Source organism: Pezoporus flaviventris, unplaced genomic scaffold (assembly GCF_033815535.1).
Source record: "Pezoporus flaviventris isolate CSIRO_AGI_PZ_B2104156 unplaced genomic scaffold, CSIRO_AGI_Pfla_v1 ptg000149l, whole genome shotgun sequence".
NCBI lineage: Eukaryota > Metazoa > Chordata > Aves > Psittaciformes > Psittacidae > Pezoporus > Pezoporus flaviventris.
Genome location: NW_026892697.1, coordinates 244,034 through 259,986, shown reverse-complemented (window position 1 = coordinate 259,986; position 15,953 = coordinate 244,034). Strand labels below are relative to the sequence as shown.

General features: G+C 44.6%; 3 protein-coding genes across 4 annotated transcripts; 2 read left to right on the top strand and 1 right to left on the bottom strand.

Moving 5' to 3' along the window:
- Window positions 1-1,631: 1,631 nt before the first annotated feature.
- LOC133283025 (olfactory receptor 5AR1-like) lies at window positions 1,632-4,823 on the top strand. 2 transcript variants are annotated; one of them, XM_061479458.1, is made up of 2 exons: window positions 1,632-1,658; window positions 3,927-4,823. In XM_061479458.1, the coding sequence occupies exons 1-2, from the start codon at window positions 1,632-1,634 to the stop codon at window positions 4,821-4,823; spliced, it is 924 nt and encodes a 307-aa protein (XP_061335442.1). The 2 variants fall into 2 exon arrangements, with proteins under 2 accessions (XP_061335442.1, XP_061335443.1); XM_061479459.1 differs by lacking the exon at window positions 1,632-1,658 and having other exon boundaries at window positions 3,882-4,823.
- Window positions 4,824-8,614: 3,791 nt separating this feature from the next.
- Window positions 8,615-9,544, top strand: LOC133283040 (olfactory receptor 5AR1-like). The gene has a single exon (XM_061479471.1). The coding sequence runs from the start codon at window positions 8,615-8,617 to the stop codon at window positions 9,542-9,544; it is 930 nt and encodes a 309-aa protein (XP_061335455.1).
- Window positions 9,545-12,009: 2,465 nt separating this feature from the next.
- On the bottom strand, window positions 12,010-15,749 carry LOC133283039 (olfactory receptor 8U3-like). The gene is made up of 2 exons (XM_061479470.1): window positions 14,866-15,749; window positions 12,010-12,175 (listed from the first exon to the last, which is right to left on the bottom strand). The coding sequence occupies exons 1-2, from the start codon at window positions 15,747-15,749 to the stop codon at window positions 12,010-12,012; spliced, it is 1,050 nt and encodes a 349-aa protein (XP_061335454.1).
- Window positions 15,750-15,953: the final 204 nt, after the last annotated feature.

Here is a 15,953-nt window from a genome sequence, read left to right as displayed (position 1 = left end):
AAAATGAATGACTTCAGCTCTTCCGTAGCCAATGGAAGTGATAGACTCTTTCACAGGAAGACCAGAAAATGAGCTGCGGCTTGCTGCTTCTTTGTAACTTCATCTATGCTCCAGGCTTGAAGGATCCTCTCTCAATTGCCTCTTGTGCTGGCTGCTCCTCAATGGGCTTGATGATTTTCTTATCTGGCCTCATATGTTGATTCTAATGTTTGTCATCAGGTACCACAAGGGGTGGGCAGAGAGATGAGGAGACAAAGAAAAGAAAGATGACTCCCCTTGAAGATGATTTTCTTGGCTACTGTGATGCTGTATCCCTTGTTGACCCTTTTTATCTGAGAATACTCACTCATGGTCTTGTCCAGCAAGATCCCATGTGTCTCATGGAGCCTTTGGCTAGAACATATCACCACCATGAGGGTCCAACGTGGAATCACAAGTTTAGAGACCACAAGAACAAAAGCACGCTGAAGATCTCTGTTTGACAGCCCCACACCAGCTCATCTCCCAGGGCAAAGCAAGCAGGTACGGCCTCTCCTGTCCCAGCATTGCCTGTGGCGTGTGGTTGGGCATATTTCTCCATTGCTTCATTCTGTATTTCCTTTTGTACCAGGTCCCTGAAGCAGATACTCAGTGTGGCCTTTGCCCCCAGTGAAGTGTTGCGGCACAGTTGTGCATCCCTCAGAGATGCCTTCAGTTACTCCCTGCACCAAGAAAGACAATTTCAGAGCTTTCATAGCTCTCCATGTTACGGGCTCACTGTTTCCATCTTGGTAGCTCCAGAGCAAAAGCGCAATCTCAAAAACATCCATGTTCTTTACATTGAGCTGATTATAACTTTTTATCAGTCTGAATGTGGGAGGAAACAAGAACTCTTCCTGGGGGCTTCCCCAGAGCATCCTTCAGCTCTGTGCTCCTGCAGATGTGGATCTGGGCTCTCAGCATGGGGATTATCAAGGTGAAGTCAACAGGCACCAGGCTGGACAGAGTCTTGGGCAACTTGGTGTAGTGTGAGGCATCCCTGCCCATGGCAGGGGGTTGGGCTTTCAGGTCTTTTTCCAACCCAAACCATTCCATGATTCTATGGCACCCCTTTCTCCTGGTTCAGGGAATAACTTGAGCTCTGCAGTCAACAGTGAGAAGTGGGAATTTCTGGGTAGTACTCAGTTCAGCTATTCAGGGTGGTTGTTTTGGAGTAAGGTGAATTACTTCTTAGAGGACCTGGCAACAACAGGGTGAGAACGGTCAGATGAAGGACCAAGCCTGTAGATGACAACATTCAGCTAAATCATGCTCAGATTTAGCTGGTACGCTCAGTATAAGCACTGAGTTAGTTATAAATGATCTGTCAAAGAAAAACCCAAGCAGAGCAACCCCAAATGTTCTTTCCAATTGAATTTTGACATTTCTTCCTGGAGTCCTGCAGGCTGAGAGGCACCAGGAGAAATACCATCCTAATGCATTGGACTGGCCTGTGCATTACATGCTAAAGCCACTGAATGATTCATTTAATCCCCTTTTAGACAACTCAGTGCCCATCAAATCAGTGTTGAAACAATATAGGTAAGAGTGGAATGAAATGAAGCTTCAAGTGCAGCTGATGAGCATTTTCTTATGCATTTGCATTTGTCTGGATGTCTTCTCTCATTCTCATGACAAATGTTTGGGAGTTATGGACCCAAAATGGATCTATTTAGGGAAAGAAGCCACACAGACTCAATAGACTTATTTTTGGGGGTAGGTTTTTCTTTGCGCATCCCTTTACAGTAAGCTTCACTGGAGGATTTTGGAATCATGGCAAACTTGAGCACAGATTGTCTTTTTACATAGCTCCTGAGTGACTAAGATTTAATGAATGGAATAAGGAGAATGATTAAAACCAACAACCCAGACACAATCAGGCAGACATCATGATGCCTCAAGCTGATGATGCTTTTCCTACCTTAGATACCTGCCAGAAAATGTTGCTCTTGTCCTTTTAGTCTTAAGTTGTGCTGGAAAGCTGGGCACATCATTGTGTGTAAGTGAGCTGTGAATATGGGATGAGGTTGACCCCTCTGTGTTGAGACACTGTGAGGGCAGTGTTCAAGGCCAGGTTGGACACAGGGGCTTGGAGCAAGCTGCTCTAGTGGAAGGTGTCCCTGCCTGTGGCAGGGATTGGAGCTGGATGAGCTTTAAACTCCCTTCCAAGACAAACCAGGCCGGGGTTCTATGAAACAAACTAATAAGCGGGACATCTCCAGCTCCATAAACTAAAATCTCTTGAAGAAAGTAGACAGGGCGGTGTTTCATGAATCCATGCACCAAGACCACAGTGTGGTGGGTAATATGTGTCACAACACTTCAACCTACTGGACAGATATCAGTGAGATGAATTCTGTTTAGGTACTACTGCAGTTCTGGTATTGATTTGAGTTCAGGTGGTTGCTGTTTCCTTGCTCTTCTCATCAATGCTCATAGCAAAATGGAAGAAAAACTCCAGTGAAATGATAAAAACCTGGTGTGGGGACAATGACTCTCTTAGTCAAGTCAGCAAAGGCAAAAATCAACATTTGGAGTGGGTTTTACAGGAAGATGTTAACAAGGGGCAATGGTGAGAGTAGGAATGGTTCCAGGAACTGTTCTTTGCATTGCCGAAATCCTGTTTATGTAGCATTAGGAAAGCCAGTTGAGAAAGTTATGAGAATAATCGGGGTGAACCATGTAGACATTCTCTTGTCATTCACTCCCTCTCCTCAATGTGGGAGTAGGGGGAAGACATCTCCTTAAATCCATATATTTACATCAAATTGTTCCTGGGCTTTATTAGTGCACCTGGAGATGAAGAGATTGATGCTCTGGGTGGATTTTGCTTGTTGTCAAGCTTCTATTCCCCATGGAGTGGAATGCCTCTGAGGTCTCAGAAATCAGTATAAATATATCTTGAACACTAGAAATTACAGAGGGTACTTGTCTGCCCTTGCAAAACGCAGCAGCAAATCACCCTCAGTGCAGCTTCTAAGGAAAGACTTCTAAACCCATTCTCAACATCTGCTTGAAGATGAATGTGGCTTCAGTCATCATCTGGAGGAACACCCAAACTCATCCCAGGTGCTGAAGGAGCTGCATGGACCCTCCAAGTTTCTCCATCATCACTGTGCCACCTTAAATTTAATTTCTTATGGACCGTGTCTGCTGAAAACTGTGTGTTCATCTCAGCTTTAAAATTCCCACACTTCTGCTCTGCATTGCTTTGCAAAGGGAAAGGAAAGTCAACAGGAAAAAGATTTCTTCAAGTGGAATTGTTCCATGTTGGTTTTAGAAAACAGCAATTATTTTCCAAACGTACCTGTCATTTCCTAAGGAAAACCCAAAATGCATTCAATGGCTGTGCTGGTTTGGCCTGGGATAGAGCACATTGTCTTCATAGTAACAACTGTGGTGCTACGGTTTGGATTGGTTCTGAAATGGTGTTGATAATTCAAGGGTGTTTTAGTTATTGCTGAGCTGTGTGGGGCTTAGTTGCCATCTGTGGTTAAACCTCGACCGTAGAATAGTTAGGGTTGGAAAGGACCTTAAGATCATCCAGTTCCAACCCAGCTTCCAAGAATTGCCCAGTTATTGACCTTCCTCCTGTGTTGAATGCGCCCAGGAAGGCAGAAAGAGGAGCGATGAAATGCTGAGCTAAACCCAGGTGGGTGCTCTCACTGTTGAGCTTGAGGGTTTGGTTTTAAGACCCTCTTGTAGCCACTAGATGGAGGCTTGGCTCTTCCAAGAGCTATCCAGAGTCCAACTGACCCTCTAGCAGGATGGGTTCTGCTTCCCTTTGTTGACACCGAGGAAGCTGAGGGTCCTCTTGAGCTGCCCATATCATTGTCTGTTTTGCTTATCTCCTGCAGGTTGATGCATTACAGAGGATGACACCTGTCAATCACACTGATGTGCATGAGTTCATTCTTTTGGGGCTGACCACCCACCCAGACCTCCAGGTCCCCCTTTTCATGGCTTTCCTGGCCATGTACATGGTGACCCTTTTGGGGAACTTTGGGATCATTGTATTGATCAGGACTGATCTTCACCTTCACACCCCCATGTACTATTTCCTCAGCCACTTGGCTTTTGTCGACATCTGCTACTCCTCCGTCATCATCCCCAAAATGCTGGTGCAGATTTTGACGCTGGAGAAAACTATCAGCTTCTCGGGGTGCGCAGCCCAGCTCTGCTTCTTTGTCACTTTTGGGGTCACCGAGTGCCTCTTGCTGGCTGTGATGGCCTATGACAGGTACGTGGCCATCTGCAAACCCCTCCTGTACCCCACCATCATGTGTGGATGGATGTGCTGGTGGCTTGTGGCTGGTTCCTATGTTGTTGGTGTCTTCCATGCGGTGACCCACACCACTTTCATCTTTACCTTGTCCTTCTGCCACTCCGATGTTATCAACCACTACTTCTGTGACATTGCCCCACTCTTAGCTCTCTCCTGCTCCAACAGCCACCCCTACAAGGGGGTCATCCTTGCTCTCGTCAGCATAAACTGCCTCAGCACCATGACCATCATCTTTATCTCCTATGCTTACATCCTCCCCTCTGTCCTGAGGATACGCTCAAAGGAGAGCAGGAGAAAAGCCTTCTCCACTTGCACATCCCACCTGATGGTCGTCACCACGTTCTATGGGGCAATCTTGTTCATGTACCTGCGCCCCAGCTCCACCTTTGCGTTGGATGAGAACAAAACTGCCACGTTGTTCTACACCATCATGACCCCCACGTTGAACCCCTTGATCTACAGCCTGAGGAACAGGGAGGTGAAGGCTGCCCTCCTGAGAGCAGTTGGGAGAAGGCAGTGAATGGAGGAAGCTGGTGACCAGGAGGGTGTTTCCTTGTTGCTGTTACTGAGCAGGACTCATTGCAGCACGGAGGTCTCTGTGAAGGTGTATTTAGGTGATTACTCTGTAATTTCTCTCTCATTTATAAGGTATCTGACACTGATTTGTCTTGTAACACCTGCCTAGATGAAGGTGGGTGAGATGAAGCCCAACCTCATTCATCACCAATGGTCAATGAGCACAAACAGCTCCTCCAAACACCTTGATTCATCCTGTTCATCACATTGCTCTGTTCAGTCACTACAGAGACAGCATGGACTATCCCGGGCATGGGTTTCCAGGTTGCCAAGGTTCAGAGGTGAACTCAAAAGAAAAGCCAGAAACCCTCTTCTTCTGGAGTGTCTCTGAAACCCAGTGCCTACCAGCCTGGGTGAGAATGGAATGGACCCAAAGGACCACAGGACATCATATAATCAGTTAATAACTCAATCACACAAGTCTCCACTGTACTTTCTCATGATAAGGCTTGTGGCACTCTTAAATAAAGCTTTCCCACCCAAACCTTGGTTCCTACAAGTGAAATTGCAGGTTAAGCTGGAGGTGTTTTGTGCTTCAAAATGTCACAGTCAGTGTTGGTGCTACTTTACCTGGAAGCCTTTGGGCAATTTGAGCCTTGTCTTTGCTACTCTTTTGCAGACGGTGTGGAAATGTAAAGAACTTAATCACAAGTTTGGTCAATATCCATTGTTTCAGTAGTGATTGAATCATCAGTGTTGGATTTCCCAGCTCTTGAAGCTGATTCAGAAGTAGGCCTTTTACATAATTCACCAGTAAGTTAAAGAATGGAGATTGATGTGGATATCCTGAAGGGCTCCCTGTTAAAGAAGCAAACCCAGATAAAAAATACAAGTAAACAACTTTAAAGTTGGGATAAACTATGTTCTTGCTCAAGTAAATCTTTCAACGAGTGGGTATTTCTCCCCACCCATAAGAAACAGGCACCTTTATGTGTAATTCACTCTGTTGTAACTCCAGTCTCTAAAGCAAATCACATGAATCACAGCCCAGAAATGCCTGTTTGTGTCCCAGCAATGGAAATCTGTGTGCATGTGTGTATTTATATGGATATCTAGGATCACGAGATGAATCCTGGAATCCCAGAGTGGTTTGGGCTGGAAGGGACCTTAAAGCTCATCCAGCTCCAACCCCTGCCATGGGCAGGGACCCCTTCCACTGGAGCAGCTTACTTCAAGCCCCTGTGTCCAACCTGGCCTTGAACACTGCCAGGGATGGGGCAGCCACAGCTTCTCTGGGCACCCTGTGCCAGCGCCTCAGCACCCTCACAGGGAAGAGCTTCTGCCTCAGAGCTCATCTCAGTCTCCCCTCGGGCAGGTTAAAGCCTGTCCCCTTGGCCTGTCACTACAGGCCTTGGTCCAAAGCCCCTCTCCAAGGAGAAGGATCCATGCAGGAAGACCAGCTTTATTTCAATTTGGTTTGGTTTAGTTTAGTTTTCAGTTTAGTTTTTATTTATTTTAATATTTCATATTATTTTATTTCAATTTATTATTCTAGTCTATTCTTTATTTTAGCTAAGTTAATTTATTTTAATATACATTTTTGTTTGCTTTTTATGTTTAATTTTAAAGTTATATTTTATTTGTATTATTTTTAATTCTTAATCATTTTATTTTTTTATTCCATTTTTTAATTTATTTTATATTTTATTTTCATATTCCTCTGTCATCCATCTATGCACCCCCCCCATGCACACACATATATGTATGACAGAGTAATATAATAATAATTGCACTTCTCCCAAAGGAAGTTCTGCAAAACACTTCTCAGCCAAAGCACCTCAGAGGTCTCAGTGGATTAGAGAGAAGGGTTATAAAGCAATTACACCATCAGGGGGGACAGAGAGAGCATATAAGTGTCCTCGTCATCTGTCGTAACTTAATGTGAAGCAAGGAAGAAGAACCAAGCTGCCACTGGTAAGGACAAGGGGACATCCAGATTTGTTTTATTGCTGGAGCTAGGAGGTAGTTTATAATTTTAAGGGGCTATATAGTATCATAGAATCCCAGAATTGTTTGTGTTGGAAGGGTGCTTAAAGCTCATCCAGTTCAAACCCCTGCCAAGAGCAGGGACCCCTTCCACTGGAGCAGCTTGCTCCAAGCCCCTGTGTCCAACCTGGCCCTGAACACTGCCAGGGATGGGGCAGCCACAGCTTCTCTGGGCACCCTGTGCCAGTGTCTCCTTGTGCAATACAATGCATAATTCCTTGCAGGAAGCAGGAGGGCAGGAGAATGGTTTCATCCTTTAGAGATGAGGTCTGTAGAGAGGAATTTGATTGTTCTGGGTTGTATCTTTATTAGACAGACCATTAGGAGCTGTTTATTTCATGGCAGAGCAAGAGAACACCAGAAGAAGGAAGATCACAGAGCACGTGGATTTTGTGAAGGGTGTTGAACCAGTTATAATGGTTTGGTTATTTTTTAATAGCAGTAGATAGCAGCTAAAATACCAGTTATAATAAATCCTTTATCACTGCAATGCCGGTGATCCCACCCTGATTAATTCTGTCATGCTGCAGGTTGTACATAGAGCTAAACCCCATGTGCTTCTTCCATAGGGATAAATGGTTTATCTGATTTTCCTTTCTGAATATAAGCCAGGCTCTTTGATACCAGTTTTACAGGGATTGCTGATAGGAAAGCTGTGCTCATTGCACTGCAGAGATTTGCTGACAGTGACGCACACCCCATGAGCAGCACAGTGCTTTCCATGATCTTAGGCTAATATTGATCTGCTATTCCCAGCAGTTTTCCTCTCTCTTTTCTTGGTCTCTTCCAAGTGTTTATGTTACAGTGGTTCCTTGTGGACCCCTGTGGAGGCTGCTCCATATCCCTCCCTGATTCTGTGATTAAAAGGCAGGATGCCATGGTGTATTTTCATAGAACTCTTAAATATGGATTTTAGAAAGAGGAGGTGTAGGAAAAGTTGATAAAAAGGAAAAGATTTGTTGTGCCATTTTTTGGTTTTAATGGTTTCTTTTCTCCCTCATGATGGCACTTCACCATTTCTATATACCCAATAGAAGAATAACCCTGAAATAGCAAAACAGATGAAAAGTTACTGAAGAATAAATGGGGTTTTCCTGTTTCATCTACAGTGTGCAAGCAAAATCACCTTTAAGGAAAACCTCTATGGGGAAGGCTTCCTAAGATGCCAAACGTTCTATTCTTCTTCAAAGGTTGGATTTGATGATCTGAAAGGTCTTTTCCAACTCAGTTGATTCTGTGATTCTAAGTCCTAGAATTACAGAATCACAGACTGGTTTGGGTTGGAAAGCACCTGAAGTTCAGCTAGTTCCAACCTCTCAGGCTTGGGCAGGGACATCTCACACTAGACCGTGTCACCTCTAAAAAGACATGGTCTAGTGTGAGATTTTCATTATTGATGTCAGTAATTCTTTACAGGAAGCACTGAACCCCTTCTTTTACACTTTCTTTGTTAGAACTTGGGAGGGTTACCCTGGAGTGTGATATATACCATGAGTATACATCAGGGAGATGTGTTTTATAATGAATGGAATAGGAAACACTTGGCAGAGTGACTGCTACCAGAATAAAACATTCATTGCTTTGCTAAACTGCTTTTTGATGAATGTTGATGCAAATGAAGCAGATCTCTGATAAGGAGAGGGTTTGCCATCCAAACCCTGGGGATTGATGGGCTTTTTAGGTGCTGAGTGTCTCCATTAACTGTTTATTATGGCTCTATGAATACAACTTACAGTGCTTTAGGAGAAGATGGCTGAGGAAAACCAAAGCAAGCAAGTGACAGAGCTGACTCTTGTCGGACTGACGGACAACCCACAACTGCAAGCGCCTTTGTTCATCCTGTTCCTCCTCATTTACTTCATCACGCTGGTGGGGAACCTGGGCATGGTTGTGCTCATCAGGAGCAGCGCTCAGTTGCAGACCCCCATGTACTTTTTCCTTAGCAACTTATCTCTCCTCGATGCTTGCTACTCATCGGTGGTGGCACCGAGGACATTAATGAACCTTCTGATGGAGAAGCAAACAATCTCTGTCATCGGCTGCGCAACTCAGCTTTACTTCTTCATAGCCTTTGGCACCACCGAGTGCTTCCTCCTGGCTGCGATGGCGTACGACCGCTACATGGCCATCTGCAAGCCCTTGCTGTACTCGGCCATCATGTCCCACCGGCTCTGCATGCTACTGGTGGCCAGTTCCTATGTGCTTGGCCTGCTGAACTCCTGGGTGCACACAGAGTTTGCCTTCAGCCTACCTTTATGCCAGCCAGCCAAGGTCAACCACTTCTACTGTGAAATCATGCCTGTTCTGGCCCTCTCCTGCTCTGACACACGTGTCAATAGGTGTCTGATATTTGTCCTTGGTGGGCTGGTGGAGATGGTGACCATCTTGGCCGTCCTGGTCTCCTACGCCTTCATCCTCGCTGCTGTCTCAAGGATCAGCTCTGCTCGGGGCCGGTACAAAGCCTTCTCCACGTGCACCTCTCACCTGGCTGGAGTCACCATCTTCCACGGGTCCATCCTCGCCCTGAACTTCCGACCAGGGTCTGGCAGCAGCCTGAGCACGGATAAGGTCTTTGCTGTGTTCTACTCGCTGGTGGTGCCCATGCTGAACCCCCTGATCTACAGCCTCAGGAACAGGGAGGTGAAGAACGCCCTGAGGGACTTTGTCAGCTGGAAGTAGCTTTGGCACGATGTTTAGCTGCTGGTTTTGTGACAAAGGTCTCCAGAGCTTCAGTTGACACCAAGGACTTTTGTTTTGCCACCCTATTCCTTCACCTTAAAGATCTGGTTTGGAACCATTTCCAAGTCTGTCTTTCTTCCTATGACTGGCTTGTGCACAACACCACAATCTGATTTATCTGCTCTATTTTACTGCCTTTATTTCCCCCCCCTCTTTTTTTTTGTCTTATCAGATGGGCACTGAACATTAGTTCTGGGCTCCTTGATAGCCCTGTGAAAATGCTCTTCCATGGCCATCAGCATCTCCCAGTTGATGGCTTAAAACCTGCCTTACGACCTCTTCTCATTTTCAGGGTCTTTCTCCCCTATCATTAAAGGGCAACGTATTTTTTTTCTGTACAAGTGCAGGAAATGAACTCAAAATAATGAATGAAGTACATTTATTTTAAGAGAAAAACTGGCATTAACCTCACCTAATTAGGCACTGCTCTGAGATCTCTATCTTCTCTATTATCTATGGATAAAGCTAGATATGGTATCTAAAGATGAGATTTGTTAACTAATTGTTAGGTAGATAAGGCTGTTGAATAATATCGTCTTTTATGCTCATTTCAATGTAGTCCAGGTTTTGAATCATCTCCAGAGAATCCAATATTCTCCTCCAAAATATTCAGGCTGGTCTAACAGCACCTGCAGAACAGGGTAAAGAGGCCCATGTCCAGCTCTTCCTGCCAAAAGGTGATTTCTTTTTGAGGTATCAGAAGTACTTAATGAGAGGACCTCTGTCATGTATTTGATGTGAGAAGTTTGTGTCTACAGCCAGGGCTTTCTGCGTTTTGTAGATCCCTTCTCTGCAAAGATTGAAGCAGAATCATGCAATGAAGCTCTGAGTATAAAATGTATTTCCAAAACCTCAAGCCTGTTTCTTATATTGCTGGAATTCACAATTGTGCTTCCCCTGCACGTTAGACTGAGGTTCCTATTGCCAGTTCACTGAGTCGGATCCACCATACACAGGACTATGGCATTCAAGACTTCCCTTGGAAAGGTAGCACCAAGTGTAGGTAAACCTTTGACTATTTTAGTTGTCTCTGCTTTGGAAACTTTCTTAAACCCAAGAGGAAATAAGGACACCAGAGTGGGCTAATTCATCAGACAGTGATGAGCCCTCCACATGACACTGCTCATCTAGACTCCTGTTTCCACAAAAGCTCAGATCAGATAATATTTTGAGGTCCAGCTTGGGCTTTCTGTGGCTCTATGATTCTATATGTATAGTCTAAGCCAAAATAGCCAACAAAATGGTAGAAAACAAGGTGTGTTGAAGGTTTTGAAGGAAGCTGTCCGATCAAAAGTCTCTGTCCTGCCAACACGTTCCCCCACACGTAAGACAATGTGTTCTCTTAATACTGTTGTTTTTCAGTGCACATAAACAGTGTGTTCATTATAAACATACTTTCCAAATAGAAGTTAATTCCTACTCACATCAGCTAAAGAATTTTTCCCCCATCAGTGTGTTTTGGCTTCTTTGAGACCCAGATAGCTCTCAATTACCATTGATTCTGTATTCAGGATTGTCTTTCTTCAACAGAAACTTCCCACAGGCTTAATTCTTATATGAAATCCACTGTTTGGTGTTTCCCAGTGTGCTTGAGCATCAGCTGGGCATGGACATGGGATGTGGGTGCCAATCTCCAGCTGGAATTCCATTTCTCTCACCATTTATGTAAAAGGTCATGTCAAATGAGTATAAAATACCCCTTAAAATGAATGGGAGGAGACCTGATGTGCCCAAATTTTCCTTTACACTGGGTGGTCTCAGCACAGCTCATCATCCTGTGTTATGAATGATATTGTCTACAATTTTTTCCTTTATGTATAATCTATTGTAAAGCTTCAGCCTGGGGAGGGATTCACCCTGATATTCAAAAGTGCAACTTGAGAGCTTGATTCCCACCAACTTCTTCTCTTTGAAAGGCACAAACAAATGCAATGAATCTTTTGAAACCTTTTCTGTGACTCTTTTTCAGCAAGCAAATGTAAAACAACACTTGCTCTTCCCTCCCACCCCAGCAGCTTTAATAAAGAGCTCGCAGGTAAGAGTGAGGAATTTTATTGGAGCAGAGAACAAGGTCAACAATCTTGTAAGAAAAATAGATAATTACGAGTGACAAAAGTTATAAATGAATAAAGCTGATTGGTGTTTCCTGTGAGGAAAAGGAGCCTGGGATAATTGAGGGTAATTTCTCCCTACAGACTGGTGCCTACAAACTGAATTGAAGTTTGAGGTTCCTTCTCCTCTTGATTTCCTTCCAAGGAGCATGTGATGGCTGGGTCTCTTTCTCATTACATACTGTTATTGACTTCTGTGCAGGATCTGTGGAAGAACATAAATAAAGTCATGTGGAATAGGGAAAATCTCATTGTTTTAGTGCATCGCAGTCTTCCTCAGTTAAGATGAACTGTTCATGTCCTGGATGACAGAGCTCTTTTGTGTAGCCAGTGGTTGAAGAACCTCCTTGTGCACTTGACCAGAGCCGCCTTCACGTCCTTGTTCCTCAGGCTGTAGATTAATGGGTTGAGCATGGGGGTGATCATGGTGTAGAAGACGGAGGCCACCTTATCCAGTCTCCTGTGGCTAGATAGCGGTTGTAGGTACATGAAAAACGTTGTATCATAGAATAAGTCAACAACCATCAAATGGGATGCACAGGTGTGGAAGGCTCTGGCCCTGCTCTGTGCTGAGCACATCCTTTATGTGGAATCCTTTGATGAAGACCTGCTGAGCTGGTGACTCTGGGCTTCCACTGTATTCAAGGATGAGAAACGGGCATTTTGAGGCAATGATCAATTATCCCAGGGTGAAGTAACAGGCCTTTATCCCCCTGAGCAGCCTCAGCTGGGCCTCCATCCCCACCCTCTGCCCATTTGTCCCCCTTCTCTATTTAATCTCAGCCCAGGGAGGTTGAACTTCATAAGAGGAGTTCCGGTTCCCAGTTTGGCAGGAGGTGTGCACACCTGTGGAATCCTTTGATGAAGACCTAGGTTTACTCATAGACTTTCCTAGCAATTGCTGGACCTGACCGTGGTTCAGGGCCTGATTTGATCTGACTTGGCCTGCTCTCGTACCTCTCTTGTCATCACCAACTTGCCTGATGATTTGGAGTCTTGGCTGAACTTGGCCCAGGTCTCTGTTCCTGCCCTGCTTCTCTTGCTCAGGTACTGTGGGGTGGTCCCTGCACCCCATGGTGTTCCCCTTTGGCTCTGTTTCAAGAGATTAAAGAGAGAAACCCCTGTGGTACTGGCCAGGTTTCTGCAAACCATCCTTGAGTGGCATGGTTTAGTGTGAGGTGTCCCTGCCCATGGTAAGGGGGTTGGAACTGGATGATCTTAAGGTCCTTTCCAACCCTGACTCTTCTATGAAATTAGAACTTTTCTCTGGCTGCACCCAATAGCCCAGCCAGGGCTCACTGCTCTGGCACACACTCTCCATTCAGACCATGTCCCTGCTTGGATGAATTAGGAGATAGTCTTCTCAGTGAGGAAAATAGAGTAATCAACTGAGCATTCCATTCAGTGTTATTCTCTGGTCATTAGTATCTCCTCCATTTCAAAATATGATATTAGAATTATGGTCTTTAGTAGATAGGCAGCACTTTTATTTGGAAATGGGTTTCAAGTCTTAGTGAAGACTCTTTAATCTTTCCAGCTTCAATGTTTCTTTGCTTTGAAGATGCTGAGGTGCCATCTCTAAGAAATGCTCTTTCTCAGTAACTTCAGGACAGTTTCCGATCTTGTTCTATTCTGTCCCCCAGAAGACAACTCATCTCAAAGGTTGAGGAATTAACAGCTTCAGATTTTTAACTTACGAAATCACTAAGGAAATTTTTCAGCTAAAGCTGAAGGGGAGAGAAAGCAAGATTGCCAAAGGTGATGTGCCCAATGAGGCTGCTGGCATCGTATCCCAACCATCTAAGATAGAAAGTAATAACAGGTAAAGACAGGAGTCTGCGGTAGATGCAGCCAAACATTGACACCCAACACCCTGTAGAACTGAACAGAGAAAAAAAGGAGACTTGGAGGATTTACTTCTCTGAAGCTCTGATTTATAAAGCAAGCCAGGAGGTGAGAAAATCAGTTTTTTTCTCAAGATAGAGATGATTCTGTGCAGTACAGTCATGCAGATCCATACATTGAGTCCAAGTGGAATTGTCATGGGAAATGTCATGGGAATTCTAAATACAACTGGCTCTGTCAGCTTCCTTTGATCTCGCTGCCTCCTCAAAGGGCCCGTATGCTTGTGCAAAGGAAACCGAAGGTAGTAGTAAAAAGATTAGAAAGTAAGAAATCACTTTCTTGGGGAAAAATAGAAACAACGACAGTATGAATTTATAAAATGAGCTTAAATACTGGAGTCCAGTGGAAAAATCAGTGGGAAAAACCCCTATACAGTTATATCCAGTGTAGATGCCAGGTATGTTTTCCCCAGGGCTGATCAAAAGCCAGCATATCCCCATAGCCAAACACTGCAGCAGGCTTCCAGCAAATCCCTCTTGCTGAAGGATCACTGCTACCACCTTCCATTTGGACAGTACCCTCCCAGTCAGCTGACTTTAGTAAATATCTAAAAGGCTGCTCAGGCATTGGAATAGGCTGCCTGGGGCAGAGCTGGGGTCACCATTCCTACAAGTGTCCCAAACTGTGTAGACAAGGCCCTTAGTGCCATGGGTTAGTGGTGGCCTTGGCAGTGCTGGGGAATGGCTGGACTGGATGATCTTAAAGGTCTTTTCCAACCTAAACAATTCTGTGATTCTCTAAGTCTATATGTGTCACTTTATTTGTAATACCAGTTTTATACATTTTATTTGTATTCCTCTGTCACACATATATATATTTACACACATAAACACATATTACACATATTGGAGCTGAGGGACAAGGTCAAGAATCTTGCAAGAAAAGTGGATATTTATCAGTGACAAAAGTGAGAATTGAATAAAGCTAATTGGTGTTTCCTGTGAGGAAAAAGAAGCCTGGGATAATTCAAGGTAATCTCTTCCTACACACTGGCGGCTGAGAAGTGAAATGAAGTTTGAGGTTCCTGCTCCTCTTGGTTTCCTTCCAAGAAAGATGCGATGGGGGTTCTATTTCTCATTAAATACTCTGACTATTGTGCAGGAACTGTGAAAGAACCTACATAAAGTCAGGAGGATTAGTGGAAAATCCCATTAGTTTAGGCATTCTCACTTGATGTAGAGTATTCATGTCCTGCATGATACAAGTCTTGCGTGTTGCCAGTGGTTGAACAACCTTGTCCCGCACTTCAGCAGAGCCCCCTTTACCTCCTTGTTCCTCAGGGTGTAGATGAAGGGGTTGAGCATTGGGGTAACCACGGTGTAAAAGATGGAGGCCACTTTATCCAGGCTCCTACGGCTAGAAGAAAGTTGTAGGTACATGAAGAATCCTTTCCCAAAGAATATAGAAACAGCCATCAAATGGGAAGCACAGGTGTGGAAGGCTCTGATCCTGCTCTGTGCTGAGCACATCCTCAGCACGGTGCGGATGATAGAGATGTAGGAGAGTAAAATGACCACGCTCGTGCCCACTAAGTTGATGGTGACGAAGGCAAAAATGATCATCTCGCTGCTGTGGGTGTTGGAGCACAGGAGCTTTACTACAGGAACTTTGTCACAGAAGAAGTGGTCGATGCGGTTGGGACCACAGAAGGAACCTCCAAACACACACCATGTGTAGACGATGGCACTGAGGAAGGCGAATAGGTAGGATGATGCTACCACCTGCCAGCAGACACGGCTGGAGATGATGGTCACATAAAGCAGGGGCTGGCAGATAGCAACATGGCGATCATAGGCCATCATGGCCAGGAGGTGACACTCAATAGTGGCAAAGAAAGCAAAGGTGAGGAACTGCATCATGCAGCCAGTGAAAGAAATGGTTTTGTCTGCCAGCATCCTGGGGCAGATGACTGTGGAATAGCAGATGTCAGTGAAGGCAAAATGGGTGAGAAAGAAGTACATGGGGGTGTGGAGGCTGGGAGACACCCGCACCAAGATGATAATGCCAAAGTTCCCCACCAAAGTGACAATGTAAATCAATAGAAACAAGACTAAAAGAGGGGTCTGCGCACATGGGCTGTCTGTAATTCCCAACAGGATGAATTTAGTCTGCGTGTGATTTCCTCTCATGACCAGGTGGTACCTACCAAGGCAAAAGGAAGGAAAACATCAAAATCATTGCAAACAGAAATTCACTTTTGGACCATATTTAACTACAATCGATCACCAGTTTAACTGCCATGTTTTGGTGGAATTAATATTTTGTATTGCATTTTTTAAACCCAAATTATATGATTTTGTTTTTCATTTGAGGTATTTGGAAAAGAACAGAGA

Excerpts from the sequence above, each read along its gene's own strand:
- LOC133283025 (XM_061479459.1), top strand. The coding sequence starts at position 3,894 with ATGACACCTGTCAATCACACTGATGTGCATGAGTTCATTCTTTTGGGG.
- LOC133283040 (XM_061479471.1), top strand. The coding sequence starts at position 8,615 with ATGGCTGAGGAAAACCAAAGCAAGCAAGTGACAGAGCTGACTCTTGTC.
- LOC133283039 (XM_061479470.1), bottom strand. The coding sequence starts at position 15,749 with ATGAGAGGAAATCACACGCAGACTAAATTCATCCTGTTGGGAATTACA. Across the intron at positions 12,176-14,865 it reads GTAAAGGGGGCTCTGCTGAA|GAGACTGGATAAGGTGGCCT; the intron begins GTGCGGGACAAG and ends ATCTAGCCACAG.